Below are 23,219 nucleotides of genomic sequence, written 5' to 3'. Positions count from 1 at the left end.
TCACCTTTGCTCAGCTTACTCTGCAGCTACAGTGTAACTGCCAGGCTGCCGTGTGTGCACATGGGGGAGTAGGCGAACCCTCTACTTGGACCGAAAACACCACAGTTAAAGAAATGGATGCTCCTCGGTGTGTTTATTCCAGTGCAAACCTCTCCCTCGTTCTCTCTGTTTGTGAACACATGCTCCTTCACACAGTTGCTCACATGAAAGGGAAGAAACCAGGGGCCCTCTGCATCCACACTAACGAGCAATCTCAATTGTCTGGGACAACCAGGCCTCTGGAAGGGACCTCTGAGCATCAGGGGTAGATGCAGCTGAACCTTGTCTGTTAAACATTGCTAGACCCTCCTGTTTTAATAAAACACTGCCAAGTTTAGTTGCTGTGTCTCTAGGGGTGGGCTGCTCGCAGTTCCAAAGAAAGAGCAGCACCCGAGAGAAGAGCAGAGGTGGGAAAACCAGTGATCCATACAATCTCAAAAAGCACCACCATCTGGGCCTGTAAGGACCAGTGCTGTGGTGTGTCTCCATGGTCCTGGAGGGCATCTCTAATTAGAATCCTGAGTCATCAGGAAATGGTGGGGGAAGGCCTTCAAATGTCTTACAGGAATTTTAAACTGGAAAGGATTAACATTTTAAGAGTTTATTGCTTAAAGGAGAAAATGTTAATATCCCAGGAATTCCTTTGTGGACTGCCTGAGTACCAGATGAATGGAGAAGGACTGGGATCAACCCTTGCTCCCACTCCATCTCATTCCCCTCCCCCACTCCATCTCATTCCCCTCCCCCACTCCATCTCATTCCCCTCCCCCACTCCATCTCGTCCCCCTCCCCCACTCCATCTCATCCCATCCCCCCTACCCCACCCCCCCACATCCTCCATCATGGTTGGTTTTGAGCTGCTGGGCCTTGGATGGAGTGCAGGGGGAGGGGGTGGCTTCACCTTCAGCCTCCCCGATCTTAGCCTGACCCCGTCCCCAGGTCTGCCTCTTCGTTGGGCTGTACTACAACGTGATCATTGGGTGGAGCGTCTTCTACTTCTTCAAGTCTTTCCAGTACCCCCTGCCCTGGAGCGAATGTCCTGTCATTAGGAATGGGACTACAGCAGGCAAGTGTGGGACCCCTGAGGAACCCCAACTGTGGTCTCCAGCTAGCCCTGTCCCAGGAAGGAGTCTAAACTGTTTAGTGCTAAGATTTGGCGTTTCATTAGTTCATTGAGTCACTTTGGAGAAGTCACTTTACATCCTGATCCTTATTTATTTATTTATTTATTTTATCCTTCTCCTAAGGAAATGACCTACTGATCTCCTGCTGGCCCAGCACACACAGGTCTCAGGGATTGAATTTTGTTTAGTTATTATGAACTACTGTGTTACTCCAGTAGCATATGTCTAAGAACAATTGTAATTTGTGCGCAGCAGACTGTCCCGATCCACGGATGGGGACAACAGATCCTGAAGCCACTTTCCCATTCTCATACTGTCCGTTTAACCAGTGATCTGACATCTGAGTTTCCAGCCTCTGTCTCAGGGCCTCCCCCCAAGAACCTTTAGACGAGTTTGGCACTTCTTTCTTTTTGTGAATTAATGAGCAGACGATGGTCTAGGTGGGAATTCAGCCACGTGATTGTGGCCCAAAGCCTCATAGGTCCCATCAGAGACTCAGGATTCACCCTCAGCTACCCACTCACCCACTGCTGCCTGGGCAGGGTCCCACACAGGAGATGGCCCATAGGGCTGGAAGCTGAGGCCCTGTGGCCTTTGCTGTGGTTTCAGTGGTGGAGCCTGAGTGTGAGAAGAGCTCAGCCACTACATACTTCTGGTATCGAGAGGCCTTGGACATCTCCAACTCCATCTCAGAGAGCGGAGGCCTCAACTGGAAGATGACACTCTGCCTCCTCGTGGCCTGGAGCATCGTGGGCATGGCAGTAGTCAAGGGCATCCAGTCCTCTGGAAAGGTGAGCTGGGAAAAGGCAGCAGGGACCCAGAGAGCAGGAGCTTGGATCCCAGCCCACCAAGGAACAATACTTAAGTGACAGCATTGGCCTCTTGGGAGGGGTAGGGGCGTTGTCACCACAGACAGTTCAAGGATGAGCTTGCTGGAGAGTCATTACTGGGACCCCTATGTGCCCTGGTGCTCCCAGCTCAGGCTTGTTCTGCAAACATTAAGGAGCTAGAGGTGTTGATCTTGGGGTGGCACCTGTCTAGGTGATGCCTCCTTAAGTTCTCGAGAAAAAGCCCTTGCATCGGGTAGTCTAAGAAGTTTTTGATGAAACTCGGCCCTATGCTGTCTGCCGATAAAGGACTGTTAGAGCAGCTGAGAACTTTGAGGCCCCCAAACAGTCCCGTCAACGAAGGTCATCACAGCTGAGCCCTATCCTCCTTTCCCAGCAGTTCCAATCTTTATTATTTATGACCTAGGAGAATTCATGGACTGCCAGGGATAGCAAGGATAACAGACATCCGAGAGCCCCCACTCATTTTATAGACAAGGAAACTGAGGTCTATACAGGGGAAAGTGCCTCGTCTAATGTCACATGGCTAGTCTGTCTGGGCTGGAACTGGAGCCCTGGCTGGTCGGCCGAGGCTCCTGGTTCTTTGTCAGATGGATGAGTAAGGAAGCTGAGTTGTAGAAACACCAGTGGCATCATCTCAGCCTCCAACCTCCTCCCTCTCCGGAAGCCAGAATAGCAGCTGACACTTCATGGCATTTGTCAGAACTGTCACATTTGCACATCCCTGGCTCTCACCAACATGATAAGTTAGGAATATTACAGCCCTTTAGAGATGGGGAGATGGACGCATACTAAGTGGGTAGCCTGAGGCCTCAGGATTCGTTGATGGTAGCTGAAAGGTCAATACTTATGCAGATAGTTCAGGAAGCATCCTCTTGGCCTTTCTGCTGCCCTGTCCTTCATACCCCAGGATTTGTTTCACTGCAGCCGAGGTCCCATGATCCAATTCTTTGTGTATGGCTCTGTACCAGGCACACGGGGCTGTAGAAAGGTATGTGACATATACCACCTAGCAAGTAGCACATAGTTCAGGTTCCGGATCCCTAGGGGCTAGGCCCTCTTCTGGTGGGTTCTGGTGGGGAACAGTGTCAAGACCTCCTAGATGCCTTCTGCTATAAGACCTCTAAGGACAGGAGAGATCCTGGAATGGTCTACCGGGGACATGAGTCTGGGACGCTGAGGAGGAAGAGCATAATGTTTTTTCACCCCATTACAGCCGTTACAAGTGTGGACTGCTAGTTCAGTCCCGCCAGCCCTTGAAAGGCAGACCAGCTCCAGACACAGCCATGCTGACTCCAGCTTGTTCTGCTCCTGCCTGGGCCAGATGGATGGTGGGTTTGGCTCAGTGCCTGGGGGCTCCAGGCTCCAAGTTCTGCTGCCTGATATCAGAGGAGGATCATGGGCCCCAGCTGTGAGCCAGGAAGGGGGGGGTGTGCCAGCTGTAGGAGGGGCTCTGCCTGACAGGGGCCTCTGTCTTCTCTGCAGGTAATGTATTTCAGCTCCCTCTTCCCCTACGTGGTGTTGGCCTGCTTCCTGGTTCGGGGGCTGCTGCTGCGAGGGGCGGTTGATGGCATCCTGCACATGTTCACCCCTAAGGTAAGAGTCTGTGGTTTCCACATGGGGGGGAACCCTGGCAGATCCACCGGGCCTGGTCGGCTTCCTGCGCGTTTACACCCAAACCCAACCGTGTGTCGGGTGTTTTGCTAGCCCCTGTAGGAAGGCACAAGAAAGGGGCAAAGGCCCTGCCCTCGTGTTTCAAGGAGAGGGACATTGCTTCAATCGGAGTAAAATCAAAGTAAAAATCACCTCCGAAAAGAGGTGGCGTCTGAAATGAGCCTTGCAGAACAGAAAGGGCTTCGGTGAGTACCAGGATGATTTATTAATCAAAGGAAACCACGTGAGCAAGGACGTGGAAAAACACCGGGTGTGCCTGCAGCAGCGGCAGAGGCATAGTCCGTTCAAATGTGAGGAGGGAGCTTTACTCGTTCATTTTTGAGAGGGAGCTTCATTCCGTGCATCTGTGATAACAGGAGCCAAGAAGATGAACTCCCCCCAGGAATTTCAGTTTGTACCCAAATCAGGAGAACAAGGAACCCACTCAGCCACTCTCCTAATCCCATGACTAGCTTGTGAAGGTGCTGTGAGGGGCCTTCATTCATAGAGGATGCAGCTGAGAAACAGGTGTCCTGAATATGCACACCTAGCCTTTGGGAAGGTGGTCTGTCCCCATCTCATGGCCGTGACCATTTAGACCACTGGGCACAGCTATGTGAGTCAGGCCACTGGGGAATAATAATTTCAAATTGCCCTAAATAATGTACATCAGCGCCTCCAGCTGGTGGGGCTGAGAATTTCACCTCCAAATTCCCCTGATAAGTAGCAGCCAAAAGGAGCCTGCTAAGACTCTAGCCCATGGGCTCCAGGTCAGACTGGGCCAGACCAACTTGAAACCTCAGGGCTCAATAGCGCCACCATACATATGCATACAAATGCACATACACAGTCCCTTACACAGGTAGTTCACATGGGGTGATAAAGAAAACCCCAGATTATTGTTGTTTTATTTTTGCTCTTTTGGGGGCCCCACCACCCAGCTTCCAAATTAATCACACACAGAGGCTTATTCTTACTTATAAATGTCCAGCCTTAGCTTGGCTTATTTCTTGCCAGCTTTTCTTAACTAAATTATCTCGTCTACCTTTTGCCTCTGGGCTTTTCCCATTCTCTTACTTCTGTAAATCTTACTCTTACTCTGTGGCAGGCATTTTGCATAGCTGGGTGCCTGGCCCCTGATGTCCTCTTCCTACTCTGGCTCCTAGCTCTAGCTCCTTCCAGTTTTCTCCTTCTATATATACTCTCTGCCTGCCAGCTCCATCTGTGTCTCTCTCCTGCCTTACTATTGGCCATTCAGCTCTTTATTAGACAAGCACAGTAACACAGCTTCATAGAGTTAAACAATGCAACATAAACAAAAGTAACACACCTTAAAACAATATTCTACAACACCAGATTCCATGGAGTTTGAAGTCCCCAGGTCTCTGACTCTCCTGCCCTGCTGTTGTGAGTAGGTTCCTGGTGTGTGGAGGATGGACATTGTTAGGACCTACACTACCCATAGCTGCATAAACTGGCCTTAGGCATCTTTGGACTGAACAACCAAGATTTCTACAGACATGCTCACAAAGACTCGCCTTCTAAAGCATGAAGTATGTCTCCTAAAGCAAACCATAGGGCTGTTAACATGTGATATCTGATAGAGAGCCAGTCTGCTTCCTCTGGGGTAAGTGATCATGAGAAGGCCATCAGCCTCTATGAACTACTTCAACAGTCACCCTAGTCACACAATCTCAGATGTCTACTTGAGTCTTTGAGTTAGACTTCACTGAGCTATATGAGGATATTATATGCTCTGATGATGCACATGCACATGGAGATTCACAAACGTCTCCAGATAGGCTGCTGATGGACTTAAGAGTCATTGGTGTGAAGATCCTAAAGTTAATGGTAGAGACTCGCTGGACTTGGCCACCAGCCCCAGCACACCTAAAACTTCGATTCACTTCATTGGATTCAGACACCCATTACAATGTCTCTTTAATTCTGAAATATCTCAAGCTTATAATTATATCTCTAGTAGTATAATAGGCATTTTAAAGAAGTAAAACATTACAGATACCAATCAAGTGTCTTTGTAATGCTCTCTGATGTCACATTCCTTTCTCAAAGGCAGCCACTGGCAGTCTGCTCTTGCTGCTATAACAAAATACCTTAGACTAAATAATTTATAAGCAAAAGAAATTTATTGCTCATAGTTCTAGAACTGCAAAGGCCAAGGTGAAGGCACCAGAAGATTCCATTGTGAAAGGGCAAAGGAACCAGCTTGAGCCTCTATTGTAAAGACCTTGATCCCATTCACAAGAGTGGATTCCTCACAGTTTAATCACTTTAATCACAGGGAACCACTCCTGAACATTAGTTTCCAATATGCAAATTGGGGGTTACAGAAACTGTTATCCTGAATTTGGGATTTATCTTGCTAATGCATTCTTTGAGATGTTAAACATAGACATATTTCTATAAACAGTGTATAGCAATTGTACATCTTCTTAAAGTTTATGTATATCTTCACAGGTATCCTTAAATGACTTGCTTTTGATTTTTAATGACACAACTCTTTTTTCTTTCTCTCTTTCTTTTTTTTTTTTTTAACTTATACTGGTATATAGGCTATAGCATATCTATTTTCAGTGTGATATAATATTTCACCACAGGGCTCAACTAAAATGTTCTCTACTTGGTGAACATTTAAGTTGTTGCTAGTTTTTACTATTACTGATAAGGCTATGTTCTGGTTAGTTTTCTTATTGCTGGATAAATAGCATGACCAAAAATAATTTAAGGAGGAGAGAGCTGATTTTATCTTATACTTCCAAGTCACAGTCTATTATTGAGGAAAATCAGAGCAGGAACTCAGGCAGAAGCTGTGGAGGAATGCTGCTTACTGGCTCACTCTCAGAGTCGTGCTCAGCCTGCTTTCATATTTAGCTCAGATCTATTTGCCTGGGGATGGTGCTGCCCACAGTGGGATGGGCTCTTCCATATCAACCATTAATCAAGACAGTCTCTTATAGGCCAATCTGATATGAGTGGGATTGAGATTCCCTCTTCCTAGGGGTGTCAAGTTGACAATAAAAATGAACTAGCACAGGCTATAATAAACATTATTACACAAATGTTTGTGCAAGTTCCTCTAGAGCAAATACAGTAAAAATTGAGATTGGTGTCTCAAAGGGTATGCATATCTTCAGCCAAAATACTTTCCAAGTGGTTGTATCTGTGAACACTTACACCAGGCATATAACTCTCATCAATTTGCATTTGACAGGCTTCATTTTTGTCCATCAAAGAGATGCATATAGCTTATGTACTCATTGAACAGCAGGGGCACCTCCTTTCTCAAACTATTTCTAGAAGCCATGTGATTCTACCTCGGCATTTGTAGAGGCCAGAATTGTCTGAGCTGAAAAATTAAACCTAGAAGCCCCTAGAGGAGCCACATCCCCAAGAACCAGCATGGTACAGCTCATGGCTCATCTGACTCGTTGGTCTCCAGGTCAAGCCTTTGTGACCCATCTTGACATTGTGCCCACTGAGCAATTTCATGGTACAGCTCCTGCCCCTGACTTTGGAGGACTGCATTGAGCAAGGGGTGGTGGCTAAGAAGACTTGAGCACTCCCCGTCAAGGGTACCCAGACAGCCTGTGCCACTGTTCATCTGGAGTGTGGTTTCTATTTACAGATCCCTCCAGATACTGGGCAGAAAAAATGAATCCACTCTCAGCGACAGCCATCTTATAGTCCGTGGAGGCTGAGGACCATTGCAGAGAGGTGACTGTTTTAGCTCAGGACCAGGAGATATGAAGTCTCTAGGGACATTTAAGGTTCTTGGTGTCATAGAGTACCAAGTGACTGTCCAGAGTTTCCCAGGATGGACATTGTTTCATTCATATAGGCTACAATATTAATAACATCCTAAGGGGTCATGTCATTCCACATCCTGAACAGAATCCAAGGAAATTTTGACCAGGGCATCTCAGACTCTTTTTCAGACTATGCTAGATGATGTGAGAGGTCCCCCCTCCTTCCCAGACTTCTTTGAACATCAGAAAATAACCAAGCTATAAGACTGTTCTTTCTGTCCATGTCTGCAAGCATGGATCTGATGTGTGACCCTGATGCTATGATGACTCACTAGTACCCCGTTGGGATAGCAACTGGTGTTAATGGCTAATGAACTACTTGAAATTCCCAGACAGCTTTTTCTTATCATTTTTCCTATCCAATTACAAAGCCAGATCATCATGAGGTGCCATGCAAATCTCAAGTAATTTGCCCAACATATAATGGTGAATTATGGATTTTTTTAGCTGTATAAACTCTCAAGCAGTCAGAATTATGAACATTCATGTCCTTTGGCCCAGCAATTTCCCTTTGGGTATTTTCCCAACAAGTGTAGTCATATATAAACAAAATGGTTAGTACTCAGTACTGGCTGCTACAGCATTTGTTTTAGTAGCAGGAGACTGGCATGCTCCAAATGCCCAAATGCCTGTCATTCATGTTTGCATGCATCCAGCAAAGACTCACTGGGTGCCTAGCACTGGTCTAAGACCAAGATTCGGCCCATGAATACAGCAGACAAATTTCCCAGCCCTCAGAACGGACGATATAAGATAAGATGAAGAATTGTTACTGACCAGTGTGACCGAGGGGAAGAAAAAAGCAGAGAACAAAGAACTGAGGTATCTCGGGAGAAGAATTGCATTTTTGTACAGAGAGGTCAAGGAATGCCTCACTGAGGAAGGACATTTGAATGGCGACTCTAAGGAGGTGAGGGTTCAGGTATATGCAAACCACACCTTCCATTCTAGACATAGAGACAAGGAGTGAAAGGGGCTTGAGGCTGGAGCAGCTTGCAAATTCTAGGAAGTGTGCTAGAAAGAAAGGAAGGGAGGAAGACAGGACTGTGGTCTGACTAGGGCTCTGAGGGTCTGGGAGGCCATAAAGACACTTGAACATTTCCTGGGTGTAAACTCTGGCCAGTGGGAGGTTATGGACAGAGGAATAAGATGATATGGTCAGCCTCTTAGGAGACTACCATAGGGAGTCTAAGAGGAGAATAAGGAGATTTGCTGTGCGGGTCCCTGGGTGAGAGGCCACTGTGAGGCAAGCGGCAATGGAGGGATAAGGGTTGGTTGAGTTGAAGAAACACTTAGGAAAGACACTCAAGAGGGTTTGCTGTGGTTTGGATGTGAGGTGTCGGAGGAGTCAAGAGTGACTCCAAGGTCTTTTACCTGAGCAGCCAGAGGGATGAAGATGACATTTACAGAGATGGGAAGGACAGCAGGAGAAGCAGAGTTTATGCAGAACACCCAGAATATTGTTTGGGAAGTAGCAGTTTTAAAATGTCAGATAGGCAGGTGGAGAGGCTGTGTGGCAATTTCTATAAATCAGGAAGTAATGGGTGAAGGAACATATTTGGGAGTTCTGGGTAGTGGATTGAAAGCTATGGCGTGGTTTGTAGCTCCTGGAGAGCACTGTCAGGAAGGAGGACTCAGCTCGGAGCCCCAGTGTGTATAGATTGAGGGAAGGGTAGCAGGTAAGGGAGGCAGAAGAGAAGAAAGAGGCACACATATCCAGTGTCCCCAGGCAGAGTGGGGGAAACGTTTGAATAAAGGCGAGATGGGCAGATGATGAAGATGGCCAATGACCAATCATCTGGCAACAGAAGTGTCATTGGTGACCTTCGTAAGAGATGTTTTGGTAGAATATGGGGACAAACGCTAATAGTAATGAACTAGAAGAAAATGCAAGGTGATGCATTAGAGACAAGTAGGAGGAGCATTTATATCCAGTAGTTTCACTATAAAAGGAAACAAAAAAAAAAAGGAGAAATGGAATAGTAAGTGGAGAGGGCCCCTAAGTCAAGTATATTATTGCAGAATTTATACAATGATGAAAATAATTCAAACACTGACAGGCTGGAATTGAAAATGGTGCAAAAGCTTTGAAAAAGTCTGGCGTCCCTGTATGATGAACAATTCTACTCTTAGACTTGTATCCAAGAAAACTCAGAATGTATATTCACACAAAGTTTGAACGTGAATGTTCATAGCAGCATGGTTTATAATAGCCCCAAAGTAGAAATAAGCAAAATGTCAATCAGCTGAGGAATGGACAAACAGAAGGTGGTAGGTAGGTGCATCAAATAAAGTAGTACCCAGCCACAGGAAGGCATGATGCACCAGAGCTATGATAATGGCATGGTCAGCATAAGTGTGTGCCATGCCAGCACGAGGACCTGAATTTGATCCCTAAAACCTATGTAAGAGAGACAGGGATGGCGGCATGTCCCTGTAACCCAGCTCTGTGAATGCAGGCAGGATCCCTGAGACCGGGTTCTATTTAAGTTCTATGCTAGCCATCAGTGTTCAATGAATCAGTAATCCAGTGAGATACCCTGTCTCAAAAAATAAATAAATAAATGGTGGAGAGCAACTGAGGAAGAGACTCAGGGCTGACCTCTGACCTCCGCTAGTGGACACACAGAAATAGACCACCCTCCCCCTATGAACATATTTCGCAGCACACAAGAATAAAGTACTGATACATGCTACAATATGGAAGCATTGTTGCACACTGGAAAACAGTAAGCAAATCGAAAGAAGCCAGACACAAGAGGCCACAGAACATGCAATTCCAAGCATATGAAATGTCCAGAATAGGCAAATCCATGGAGATATTACACTAGTAGTCACTTAGGGCTGGATGTGAGGGGACTTGAGGGACTGTTAATAGAAATGTGCTTCTTTTAAGGACAAGGAAGAGGCTCTAAATTGATAGTGATACTGATTGTTCAACATTTATGTGCTAAAAATTGTTGGCCTGTACACTTTAGAAAGATGGCATCAGAGAGAGGCCCAGGGTCCTTGAGGGAAGAGTTGGTGTTAGCTGGATCCACACCCACCCACAAGGGAGAGGGCAGCCCCTGGCATGGCACTGACAGGAAGAAGCTGTGGGGAGGGAGTTCTAATGGTGGGAGTTCTCCTCTGATAGTGGCATTTCTCAGTGAGGTAGGAAACCAAATGGTCAGCTAGGAATAAGAATGAAGGATGGGCACTGAGGGCTAAGGAGGTGTGAGTGTGTGTCACTGCCCATTTGGGAACAGTGGCCCTAAACAGGCATGGCCCTAAAAGCCATCTGGTAGATGGGGCTCTGGAGTGGGCGGGACCTCAGTAGCACGGGTCACCCCTAGCTCTCAGCAATCTGAGATGCAGCTTTTTGCAAATGAACATTCTGGGAGCATATTGCTTCCCAGGTCAGTGAGGTGTTATACTCCTCTCGTATATCAACTATTGCCCCTCTAATGCCCCTCAGGGCAAGTGTTCTTATTACTACTGTTTTCCAAAGGAAGCGAATTAACTGTGGAGTGAGGCTGTGAGTGGAAAGAGCAGAGCAGCTCGCTAGGCACTCTGGGACTCTTTGGGATGCCGCACATTGAGGAAGTGGAGACCAAGAGCAAGATGATGTGCTCCAAGAATGGAAGAGCTCCATGGAGTGTGGGAGGAATATACACACTTGTCTGTATATATATGTTGTAACATGAGGTGTCTGTCTCATGTGCTGGTATCTGTCTGAACCTCACTGGAAGAATATTCAGGAAGCCAAACCACAGTTACTTATTTCTGGGAAAGGAAACTGAACTTCTGGGGTTGAGAGGTAAAGAAAAGGAGCCCAAAGGATCATGAGTGTATACACACACACACACACACACACACACACACACACACACACACATATGTTCTCAGAGAAAAGCAGAGAGGTTCTTGAAAGTTCTAAGATCCCAAGAAAACAATCTAGTTGTGGGACTTCTTGACTCCCATTTGAGCAAAGACCTTTCTAAGAAGGTGCCCAGCCTTGTGACCTGTGACCAGCTCATCACCCAGCTTCCACTGGGGAGGTTCCTTAACTCCTGGCGTCTACTTCCACAGCTGCAGGAGAGAGTGCACAGTGATACCCCTGCACAGAGCTGTCAGCGGAGCTCAGAACTGCTCCTGGCAAGTGGGGAACACACGGCAAGCACAAGCTATTATTGTCCCTGTCCCTTGTGAAGGTGACACTGTTCTTAGGCAGTGGGAACTTGGCACTCCAGTGCCATCTGGTGTCTGTGGCTCAGTCTGGCTCTGCCGTGGCAGGTGCTAGAGAAATACTGAGAAGCAAGGGTGTGTGCTGCTGTCTCACGTGGGTTCTGCTGTAATGTGTCACTCAGGCTGGTGCTCAGCAGCTGCTTGTGCATTCAGAAAGCATCTTCTGTGCTGCAAAATACCTTGTTCCCTTGGCAGGAAGTGACTTAGACACCATGCAAAAGAAACAGCAGGAAGCCAATGCTGTTTCACAGTGGGCGGGAATGGGCTTCTCTCCAGAGTAGAAAATCCTTTCCCACCTCTCCTCTTGTAGTCTTATCCCAATATTTGGAAGGGACATGGGGCATCCCTCTCGATTGACCTCCATTGGCACTTCTTGAAACCACATACTGTCATCCCATGAAGCCTGACAAGAGCTTCCTTTAAAATCAAGTAGCATCAGGCGTTCAGTACTGAAGCCTCCTGATGCAGTTCACCTCCAGATTGGCTTTGGGTATCTGTTCATCTCCATCAGCAGAAGTGTCCCCCATGTAAGCTATGGACCAGAAGCAAGGGTGTGGGAGAACACCCACACAGGGAAATCTCCCTTCCAAGGGTAAACTCTACTGTTAGGTGATTTTATGGGGCCTCCAATCTCAATTTGTAGCTTTCAGTCTGCTTCAAAGTCATCTAGGGCTGGGGGTCAGGTGGGGATTTAGAAGAATGAGATTGGTCTTCTGCTGATGGTTTCTGAAACTGGGTAATGGCTATAGTAGGGGCTTGCTATACTACGCTTTCCTACTTTTGTTCATTTTATAATATACGGGCCATATTTAAAAAGAATAATGATAGCTATGATCTTAATAAAAGAAACATTTGTTTCTAACCAAAACGGTTACATACACCTCAACTCTGCCCTGTTCTTTGAGATGTTCCTCAAGTTATTAGATCAGACTTACTAGTCAGTTTGGGACTGGGCTGTCTCCCTTGGAATAATTGCTTTTACTTAAGAAATTTAGCCCTAAACAGTGATGGGGCTTGACATATAACCACATTCTTGTTTAGCTTTAGGGGATGATGGGAATCCTAACAAAGTCCCATATTTGGGTCTCAAAGATAGGTGAAACCATCACAGTGGACACCAGGAGACACTGGTGATGGCCAGCACGACCTCAAAGTATATGTCATCAGTTGTGAATTATTGTGTATCCTAATAAAATTTACCCAAAGATCAGTGGACAGAACAAGCCACTAGATTAAACATAGAGGTCAGGCAGTGGTGACATACACCTTTAATCCCAGTACTGGGAAGCACACACACCTTTAATCCCAGGAGGTGATGGCTGGGCAGAGAAAGGTATATAAGGCGTGAGGAGACAGGAATGCAGAAGTGTCCCTTCCAGCTAGAGGCTTTTTCAGCTGAAGCCCTTTCGGCCGGAGCTCTTTCTGGCTGAGGAGCTGGTGAGGTCAGAGGTGGTGGCTGTGGCCACTCTGCTTCTTTGATCTTTCAGCTTTCACCCCAATATCTGGCTCTGGGATTTTTATTAAGATCATTTAGGTATTCATGTTACAGTAATCCCTCAACCCATTTCTGGGTTTTGGAGAGTCATTGAAAATCTGTCACCTGAGGGGTAGGGGAGGAGTGTGTCCTTTCTCAGAAGTGAATGACTAGTTTCTTCTCCTTTTCTCTGATCTCCACTTTTCTATTAGGCCCAGTACAGACCTCTGTTTCTTAACGCCTTAAAAACACACGCTTCGCTTTGCTTTTTGCTTTGGTTCCTGCAGAACTCCTTTGGAGGGAAAATGGCCTGCACAGATGCCAGGCTATTTATAGTCTTTATTGATTCACTTGGTGTGAAGATTCATATTGTGTTGCTGCAACCCTGAAGTGTTTGATTACAGGGTTCTGCCCTGAACCTTGCTAGGGGATGTTAACATGGCTGGGTCTCATAGCACCATATTACTGTCTTAAATTAAAATTAGAAGCAAAAGCCTCAAGTCCAAACTAGTTTGGCCCCAAGATTTTACATAGGAGCCCTGGGCCTGGGTTACTTCTGTAAGAACAAAACACAAAACAAAACAAAAACTAAAACCTTTCATCTTCCAGCAAAAGCCAAACCTCAGTGTTAGGGATGAAGCTCAGAAGTAGAGCAGGATCCTAGCATGCAGGAGGCCCTGCATTCCACCCCTCATGCTGTGCATTTACACACACAGACACACATACACACATACACACACACAGACACAGACACACAGACACACACACACAGACAGACACACACACACACACACACACACACACACACACACACACACACACACACACAAGAGCCCCTCATGACAGGCAGAAACTGGATGTATAGACCAGCTTGCACCTGTCCTGTCCTTCACCCTCCTCCATTTCTAATGAGTAGTTCAAAGGGCTCTTGTAGAAGACAACTCCATGCCCTATCCCTGCATCCCTGTCCCCAACTAGTTTGTGTATCTAGTCATCAAGCCTTAGTGCCTGAAACAAACAAATGACAATATAAAAAAACAGCACTGATTTCACTGATTTTTCCTGATGATGCCCTTTCAGCTGCCCAAGGCTGGCCTCTCCAAGGACTAGCTTATATGCCTGGTTCTTTCTGTATGCTTCTTGTCTCCCTCCCTCCACCTGGCTCCAGGGCCTCTGGATCTCTGAACAGCTAATCCCACCTGTAACCTCCTGACCTCTGACTTCCTCTCTGGGGATCTATCCCTGGGAACACTGCCCTTCCTTCTACAATGTACCACCCCCAGGTTTTTCCCCTTATGTGTCTCCTGCTCCCTTTGAGATGACTTCCTCTTCCCGGCACGGCACGAAACTCTAGAGATGGAGTTGGCCTGAGGATCAGTCCCCTCCTCACTCTCTATCTATAGTTTTACTTCCTACAGGGACACACACTAGTCACAGCCTCCATCTCCAGCTGTGCTCTCTGCAGTAAAACTGTCCAGCTCCCTACTCAACATCTCCCAGCACGTTAAACTCAGCCTCTCTAAACCTGCTGTCTAGACCTGTTCTGCCCAGCACCACAGACCTCCTCTTCCCTCAGCCCCGTCTCCAGGCACACCGCAAACATGGCCTCCCAGTCTAGCATACCCATCTCAGTCCATCTTTAAGGTCTTCATCTCTCCCTTTTAAATCTCTCCCTAAGCACCATCTGGCAAAGCCACTATCACATGCCACTTGGACCTCCAGAAGGTGTTTCCTTGCAGCTTCCTGGCTACATACACCGGTTTCCTCGTGAAGCACATCTAACAGCAGCCCTCTTTCTTCAGCCCCTTAGGGGATCCGGGATCAAGTGTTTCTTAGGATGAATACAGAGATCTCTATGAGCCTTTGACTCTGGGTTTTCTCAGCACCACGTGTACTAGCCTACCCACACTATCCCACCTGCACCTGCCTCACCTGTGCTGCCTCACTGTCCCGTCCCAAACACACCTGCTGACTTGTACTATCTCCTAAGAACCACCTCACCTGTACCGCTGTATCTGCATCACCTCTCCTGCCTACACCATCTCATCTGTACCACCTGATCCATTCCATCTGCATCACCTCTCCTGCCTACACCATCCCACCTGTACCGCTGTATCTGCATCACCTCTCCTGCCTACATCATCCCACCTGTACCACCTGATCCATTCCACCTGCATCACCTCTCCTGCCTACATCATACCACCTGTACCACCTGATCCATTCCACCTGCATCACCTCTCCTGCCTACATCATCCCACCTGTACCACCTGATCCATTCCATCTGCATCACCTCTCCTGCCTACATCATCCCACCTGTACCACCTGATCCATTCCATCTGCATCACCTCTCCTGCCTACATCATCCCACCTGTACCACCTGATCCATTCCACCTGCATCACCTCTCCTGTCTACATCATACCACCTGTACCACCTGCTCCATTCCACCTGTATCACCTCTCCTGCATATATCATCTCATCTGTACCACCCCACTTGCTCACCTCACCTTCACCCCTACCTGTGCCAACACATGTATACCACTTCATCAGTCCAGCCACACCCCCTCATTGTGTAACCACCTTAGGCACTTCCACGTCCCTTTATATGCCACCCTATGCCCACACTTACCCCTGCCGTCATGGTCAGATGACTAGCTTGAGGATTCCCTCCCCTGGGCAGCATCCCTCACCTCCTGATCTTCCTGTCACAGGTGTTCTGAGCACTGAGTACCTGACTGCCCAGCTCTTGCTATATTTGCAATTTTGCAGCTGTTGGTGGGATCAGTTTACCAATGTCCATCTCTCTAACTAGACCACAAACCCCAAGGATGCTGGAACCCTGCCTATTTTGTTCTCCTTGGCTCCTACCTTGAGGAATGAAGAGTGAAAGAACATTTGATTTGAAAAAGGCTTTGGAAAGCTCCATGCCACCCAAATGCTCTTACAGTTCAGCCTCCTGTGTAAGCACTCAGCGTTTTTAAATGTTTGAAGTTGACACTCTCATCCGTCTTTTGCACTTGAGGAGGCTGAGGCTTGGAGGAGTTAGGTGAATTGCCCAGAATCTCACAGTCACAGATACTTAGTACCAGGCCATATTGCATCAACTCTGTTGAGGCTGAGGAAAGGATGGGGACGGTGGACACGTGAGTAAAACCATCATCTCTTTGTCTCTTTCTTTGCTCCCCTGGTCACCCCATAGCTGGACAAGATGCTGGACCCCCAGGTGTGGCGGGAGGCAGCCACACAGGTCTTCTTTGCCCTGGGGCTGGGCTTTGGAGGTGTCATCGCCTTTTCCAGCTACAACAAGCAGGACAATAACTGCCACTTCGATGCTGCCCTGGTGTCCTTCATCAACTTCTTCACCTCGGTGTTGGCCACCCTCGTGGTGTTTGCTGTGCTGGGCTTCAAAGCCAACATCATGAATGAGAAATGTGTGGTCGAGTAGGTGGCATGGCCCCTCCGGTTCCTCCTTTTCCTGCCTGCCTCACACAGGGGTAGTAGGTGGGCTGGGCAGGATGAGAGGTCCCCTCCATCCCATAAGGGATGAGATCATCATCCTGGATGTTTCTGTCAGTAGCTTGTGGGTGCCCTGCCTGGGTTTCTGGGAGGGGCCTCTCGGGTCACACTCCTACCCTCTTACCTGGTCCGGCCCTCTTTGCAATGCAGGAATGCTGAGAAAATTCTAGGGTACCTCAACTCCAACGTCTTGAGCCGGGACCTCATTCCACCCCATGTCAACTTCTCACACCTGACCACCAAGGACTACTCAGAGATGTACAATGTCATCATGACTGTTAAGGAAAACCAGTTCTCAGCCCTGGGCCTGGATCCCTGCCTTCTGGAGGATGAGCTGGACAAGGTACCCGAACAGACTGCCCTTCCCAGGATAGGCAGGAACCCGAAGATAGGCTTTGTGCCTGGAGCGTGGGAACAGGCTGAGAAAGGTTGAAAACAGGCAGTGGTTCTCAACCTTCCTCATGCTGTGACCCTTTAAGACAGTTCCTAATGTTGTGATGACCCCCAACCGTAAAATTATTTCATTGCTACTTCGTAACTGTAGTTTTGTTACATTTGTGAATCGTAATGTAAACATCTGATACGCAGGATATCTTATATGTGACGCCCGTGAAAGGGATGCTTGACCTCCCAAGGGGTTGTGACCCACAGGTTGAGAACCACTGCCATAGAGTCATCCCTTTACTAACAAGCGAAGACTCACTGTGTATACAGATGGAGAAAGGCCGAAAGTGTTAGCCAAAGCTGCCCAGAGGGAAGCTTATGATTAGATGAAAGGCCCAAGGGAATGCTGAGGTCACAGGAGCCCCTGTCAGCTTGAGTCAGCTTCCAAATTTATTGAGCAGGCTTCCTGTACACAGGACCCTGTGTGTACAATCCACTTCGAACCTGTGAAACAGGTAAATGTTAATTCCCTCTCGTTCCCATTTCCTTTGACCCCGAGGCAACTCTGTGAGTCGAGTCTGAATATCGTTCCCAGTTTTATCAATAAGCAGCCTGTGGGTTGGGGGAGGAGGTTAATCAGGTCAATCAGCACCTCACAGCTAGTTAGTGAGAAAAAAAAAATTCCAGAATTATTGTCCCAGAGTCCTTGTCCTGCATCATCCCTTGAAACTCCTCCCCCCCCCTCAACTGCCTTCACATCCACTGCCACAGCGACACTTAGCTCCTGGGCTAGAGCAGAGATGCTGCCTCCTCAGTAATGCTCAGGTTGAAGTGGGGATAACATTCTCCTGTTTACATTTGCACCTCTGGACACTTTGAAAATGACTCTTCAGCTACAGTGGTAACAGGAAACAAACCCACATATCCCGGGACTCTGGCTAGAGCCAAGGCTCATGTTGGGGATAGCAAGCCCCATTAGGCCCTGAGTTTCTTCATGAGACCAGAAGCTTCCCATAGAGGTCTCTGAGCACCACATCAAAGGCTGCTCCATTGTTTGGAGATGCAGTTTTTATGGTAGACTGCTGGTCTAACATCCATGTGGCCCTGGGTTTTATTCTGTGCACTTTAAAAAAAGGATTAACAGAAGTAAAGCATAAAGACTGGTCTATGGGAGCTGCATCCCACCATCTCTGGCTTCTCTCCTGTGGTCAAGAACGAAGGAGCCCAACTAGCTGTTCCCAGGCAGCATCCTCTTCTTCCCTGCTCCATTCTCATGGGCATGATCTGGTCCTCTGAAAAATCTAAGAATATAGCAGGGTTTTCACACAATGAAACCTCAAGAGTATCTAAATGACAGCTCAGGTGGGACCATGTGTTCCCTCAATATCACAGGACAGTTATAAGTGATGTGAGCAGGCAGTGTGTCTGTGAGAAGGGCCTCTGTGTTAAAGCAATGGCTCCCTACTCGGACTGTCCAAGAGTCCCCCCCCCCCCCCATAGCTGTATAAAACCTCATACGGGATTAACCCTAGGCCAATGAAAGCATTGTCTGTAGGAGACTCTGACACGGAGCGAGTATTTAAAGAATCCAGTTGCTTCCATTGGACAGCTGAGCCTGAGTGTATTGCATTAAGGTCTGGAGTTCAGCAGTTCAGAACTGGGAGTGGTCTTTGTGGTTGCATCATGAGTGAAGATGATGTCTTAGACGTACAGAGTCTCACGTTGTGTGTGTGTTTCTAGATGGGAGCATCTTCACCTGGATCACTGGGGTCCTTAAACACCCTGTAGATTCTAGGTCCCTCAGGGAAACTCTCAGGGACTTTAAAAAAATATATTTTGGTTTAGTTTGGTTGCTTTGAGACAGTCTTAATCTGTGGTCCAGGTTAGCCTGAAACTCCATGTGAAGTCCAGACTGGCCTTGAACTCATGGTTCAGCCTCCTGAGTGCTGGAATTACAGGTGTGAGTCACTATAGCTAGCTTTCTTCAGAGATTTTGATACTCAGTAAGGTTTGAGATCCATTCTCTCAAGCTGAAAGAGTTCAAGTGGCAATGGGGATTCCTATGAAAGCGGGAATGGGGATTCCCATTCCTCCAGAGGGAAAGGAGGCAGGGGACTTCTGGAGTAAGGGTGGCTCCCACTCTCTGCCCCACCCTCAGTCTGTGCAGGGCACAGGCCTGGCCTTCATCGCCTTCACTGAGGCCATGACACATTTCCCGGCCTCCCCCTTCTGGTCTGTCATGTTCTTCCTGATGCTCATCAACCTGGGACTGGGCAGCATGATCGGGACCATGGCAGGAATCACCACACCTATCATCGACACCTTCAAGGTGCCCAAGGAGATCTTCACAGGTAACTAACTCCCTGTTGCCCTGCCAGACACCAGCCCAGCATGCGCACAACAATTAGGTTCTGAATTGATTGGGCAATTCAGCACCCCATCTGCAGAAGGCTCTTGCCCCTGACTGTAGACAGTTGGACCTGGATGTGCCATTCAGCTACCCACACTGTCAGGATACCTGTCTACCTCCTCCCTGCATCCCTGGGCGGTAGGAGTCTGGCAGAGCATCTTCCCACTCTCAAATGGGAAAACTAAGGTTTCCTGGGGAAGGATCGTAGGACCAATCAGTTGAATCATCTCAATTCAATTCAGTGTTTAAGTGGAGCAGCTCTCTTGAGTCTGGGGCTGTGCCAGGAGCGGGGAGCATGAGGGAAGAATACCGAGTTTATGCCTTCCTCAAGAGTCTCCTGCCTGATCTAGGGGAGCTCAGAACCTCAGCCTCCAGCACTCTCCTGCAGGGCTGTGTCAGTGAATCCTAGAGGAGGCGGGCTGCAGGCCTGCTTGGGAGCAGTGTGGTGGGAGGTGGCTAGGTCTCCCAGAGTCCCCAAGGCCCCACCCACCCTGCGCCTGTGCCCCCACACCGGCCTCTCGGCTCTCTGTAGTGGGCTGCTGTGTCTTTGCATTCTTCGTGGGGCTGTTGTTCGTCCAGCGCTCCGGAAACTACTTTGTCACCATGTTTGATGACTACTCGGCCACCCTGCCACTCACCGTCATCGTCATCCTTGAGAACATCGCTGTGGCCTGGATTTATGGAACCAAGAAGTAAGGAGTTCATAGAGGAGTGGTGGGGACAGGTGTGTGTGTGGGGAGCTTTCTGGGGAGTCCTGTGTTCTCATGGCTGCTTGTGAAAGGGGTAGGAGATTATGGACTATCAGAGCTAAAGGGCCCCTTGGCACTGGCAAACTGAGGCCTATAAAAAGACATGAATACTGGAGGCTACTTGGCTAGTAAGAGACAGAGCCATGCAAAGGACCTTGGGAATCCTAGGTTCAGGTCCTGATGTCAGCCTAAACAACTAACTTCCCCAAGCCAGTCCTTGGATGACCACTAAGATTGGTTAGCACTTGGATTCCAGGCCCCTGCCCTCAAGAGTCGGTAGACTTCAGCAGCCAGCCTGCTTTATAACTTTAAGGTATGCTTTTTTGGCCTCATGGGGAAAGGGGATTTAGCAATAAGGTCCGATCTGATTTCAAGGCCTGACCCCAAGGCAGGTCTCCACTTACTGTCAGCTCTTGTTTATGGTCAACTCCGCATTCCCAGGGACTTCTGGGACTGCCAGCTTTCCACTCCTTAGTGTTTACTGTGTCCACTGTCCTTGTCTTCAGAGGGACCCAGGCCTTCCACCACTCACTCAGCCTGACCCTCCTGGTTGTCCAGATGGGTTTGGAATCCAGCATCTCTCACAGGGGACATGGGCTTCCTGGGAGAGCACACACAGGAAGAGGGGCGGGAAGCATAAGAAAAGGAGCCCCCAAGAAGGTGTGATGACAAATGCCTATTATTCCATCACATGTGAGACTGAGGCAGGATTGCCATGAGTTCGAGGCCAGCCTGGGATAGAGAGTAAGCCCCTGTTTAAAAAACAACAACGGAAGGGAAGGAAGGAAGAACAAATAGGAAGGAGGGATGAGAAGGGAAGAAGAAGGGAAGGGAGGAAGACTCCATATCCACCCCACGAGCCAGGGCTCCAGCAGGCTGTGCTGGAAGGACTCTGACTGTGGGTGCCATGGACTCCTGTGCAGTTTGTGGAAGCCCTCCTGCTATTCTTATAGTATTACTTTTAAATGCATACGATAAACCATCTCTACATAATTCTACAGAAAGCTCATTGTCCTGAAAACTGACTGAATATTGTTTAGTGTGGTTTAACGTGTGCTCTATTTTTACCGCCACAAGTCTGGAGATCTAGTTGTGGGTCTAGTCATAACTGTAATTTAAAAGCAGTGGTGGATAGAAGTGTTTCTAGACATCTTCAATAACTGGCATGTGATAGGAAAACGTCTGATTCAAGCTACTTATGACAAAGTCACAAGTATTGCTAACACTCTTGAGATTGCTTGCACTCATAATAGAAGGAATGTCCGGGTTCAATTAGTGCAATTGAGGTAAAGAGGAGTTTTGTGTAGCACACACATAGCCTGCCTGCCTCCTGGAATTCTAGCACTGAGTCTGGTTTAGAGATCTTGGGGTTTTTGGAAGCTTCTTCCTTCCCATGCTAGGTAGGTGCATTACTGCCTCTCCTCCAGCAGGGGGAGGCTTGAGCACGGCAGGTGGAAGGCGGCTGTGCTCAAGGAAAGGCTCAGTGGCGAAGGTACCAGAGGTTGTTGTCTTCTGCTGTGCCTGGCAGGTTCATGCAGGAGCTAACGGAGATGCTGGGCTTCCGACCCTACCGCTTCTATTTCTACATGTGGAAGTTCGTGTCTCCGCTGTTCATGGCTGTTCTCACCACAGCCAGCATCATCCAGCTGGGGGTGTCACCCCCAGGCTACAGTGCCTGGATTAAAGAGGAGGTGAGTGGCCCCCACAAGCCCCAGAGTCCCTTGTATCTTTAGGACAACCCTAAGAAGTGTCATTATTCCTCTCTCATAACTGGGGAAACCGAAGCCCAGCAAATTCAGCACACTTCTTGGGTGCTCTAAGGCAGTCTCTTTTCATGTCTGTGGAGTGGAATTTCCTGCTCTTCCTACAGATGTAGACACTGAGGTCCCCTTTAACCAAGGTGACTTACTGAACTCAAGTAGCACTCCCCGGGGACATCATCTCTACTGCTGCTTGGTCAGGGTGGAGGGGAGGCCATGGGCAAGGGTGGGAAAAGATCAGCCTGTAGGCTTGGGGGCGGGGCATTGTCCGGTGCCCTGCAGCATCCTTCCTGCTGTCAACCTTAGGCTGCTGAGCGCTACCTGTACTTCCCCAACTGGGCCATGGCGCTGCTGATCACCCTCATTGCTGTGGCCACCCTGCCCATCCCTGTGGTGTTCATCCTGCGGCACTTCCACCTGCTCTCTGACGGCTCCAACACCCTCTCTGTGTCCTACAAGAAGGGCCGGATGATGAAGGACATCTCCAATCTGGAGGAGAATGATGAGACCCGCTTCATCCTCAGCAAGGTGCCCAGTGAGGCACCCTCCCCCATGCCCACCCACCGCTCCTATCTGGGGCCTGGCAGCACATCACCCCTGGAGACCAGCGGCAATCCCAATGGACGCTATGGAAGTGGCTACCTCCTGGCCAGCACCCCTGAGTCAGAGCTGTGACCACTGCTCCATCCTGCCTGCCTCCCCTCAATACCCAACCTGCCCACTTGGCTGGGCTTGGCCTCTTCCTCCCTGGTAGCCACCAGACCTGGGCCAATCCAAGGAGAGAGGATCTGCCCTGCCTTGTTCCCCACCCAAGTCCCAGCAGACTCCCTGCCTATGAGCAGGGGACTGGGGACAATTCCACCCCCTATTCCAGGCCTCCACCCCATGTAACTTTTTGAGAACTGTTGCCAAGTTGCAGCCATGTAACCACAACAATCCCAGTATGGGGGACCTTCAAGTGGGCACCTTAGGAGTTGCCACCCCCTTCTCCCTGTAAACCTACCACTTGCAGTTCTCAGGTCTTGTGGGGGGGGTCACTTTGTGCTGCTGGTCATGGTGGTAGTGGGGGGCCGAGGCTTTGGGGCCGAGGGCGCAGGAGGCGGACTTTAGCCCAGTCTGCTGTAAGAACAGGATGCATCATCCTGTCCAACCCAGCGTGGCTGCTCCTGAGCTAAGATGGCGGAGAGGGACACGTGTGTCAGGACTCAGG

At 48.6% G+C, this 23,219-nt stretch overlaps 1 protein-coding gene across 2 annotated transcripts in view; it reads left to right on the top strand.

The window, feature by feature from the left end:
• Slc6a17 (solute carrier family 6 member 17) overlaps positions 1–22,684 on the top strand; it is a 30,112-nt gene extending 7,428 nt beyond the window's left edge. Inside the window, exons 3-11 of one of the 2 annotated variants that reach the window (XM_059264955.1) lie at positions 979–1,105; positions 1,773–1,954; positions 3,497–3,607; positions 16,390–16,631; positions 16,857–17,049; positions 19,258–19,441; positions 20,033–20,192; positions 21,778–21,940; positions 22,316–22,684. In XM_059264955.1, coding sequence (XP_059120938.1) covers positions 979–1,105; positions 1,773–1,954; positions 3,497–3,607; positions 16,390–16,631; positions 16,857–17,049; positions 19,258–19,441; positions 20,033–20,192; positions 21,778–21,940; positions 22,316–22,684 — 1,731 coding nt within the window. Of the gene's footprint in view, positions 1–978; positions 1,106–1,772; positions 1,955–3,496; positions 3,608–16,389; positions 16,632–16,856; positions 17,050–19,248; positions 19,442–20,032; positions 20,193–21,777; positions 21,941–22,315 lie in introns of both variants that reach the window. The other variant, XM_059264954.1, reaches the window with a different exon arrangement.
• The last annotated feature ends 535 nt before the right edge of the window (positions 22,685–23,219 follow it).

This window comes from Peromyscus eremicus, chromosome 6 (genome assembly GCF_949786415.1).
Source record: "Peromyscus eremicus chromosome 6, PerEre_H2_v1, whole genome shotgun sequence".
Taxonomy (NCBI): Eukaryota; Metazoa; Chordata; class Mammalia; order Rodentia; family Cricetidae; genus Peromyscus; species Peromyscus eremicus.
This window is presented reverse-complemented; position numbering and strand designations above follow the sequence as displayed.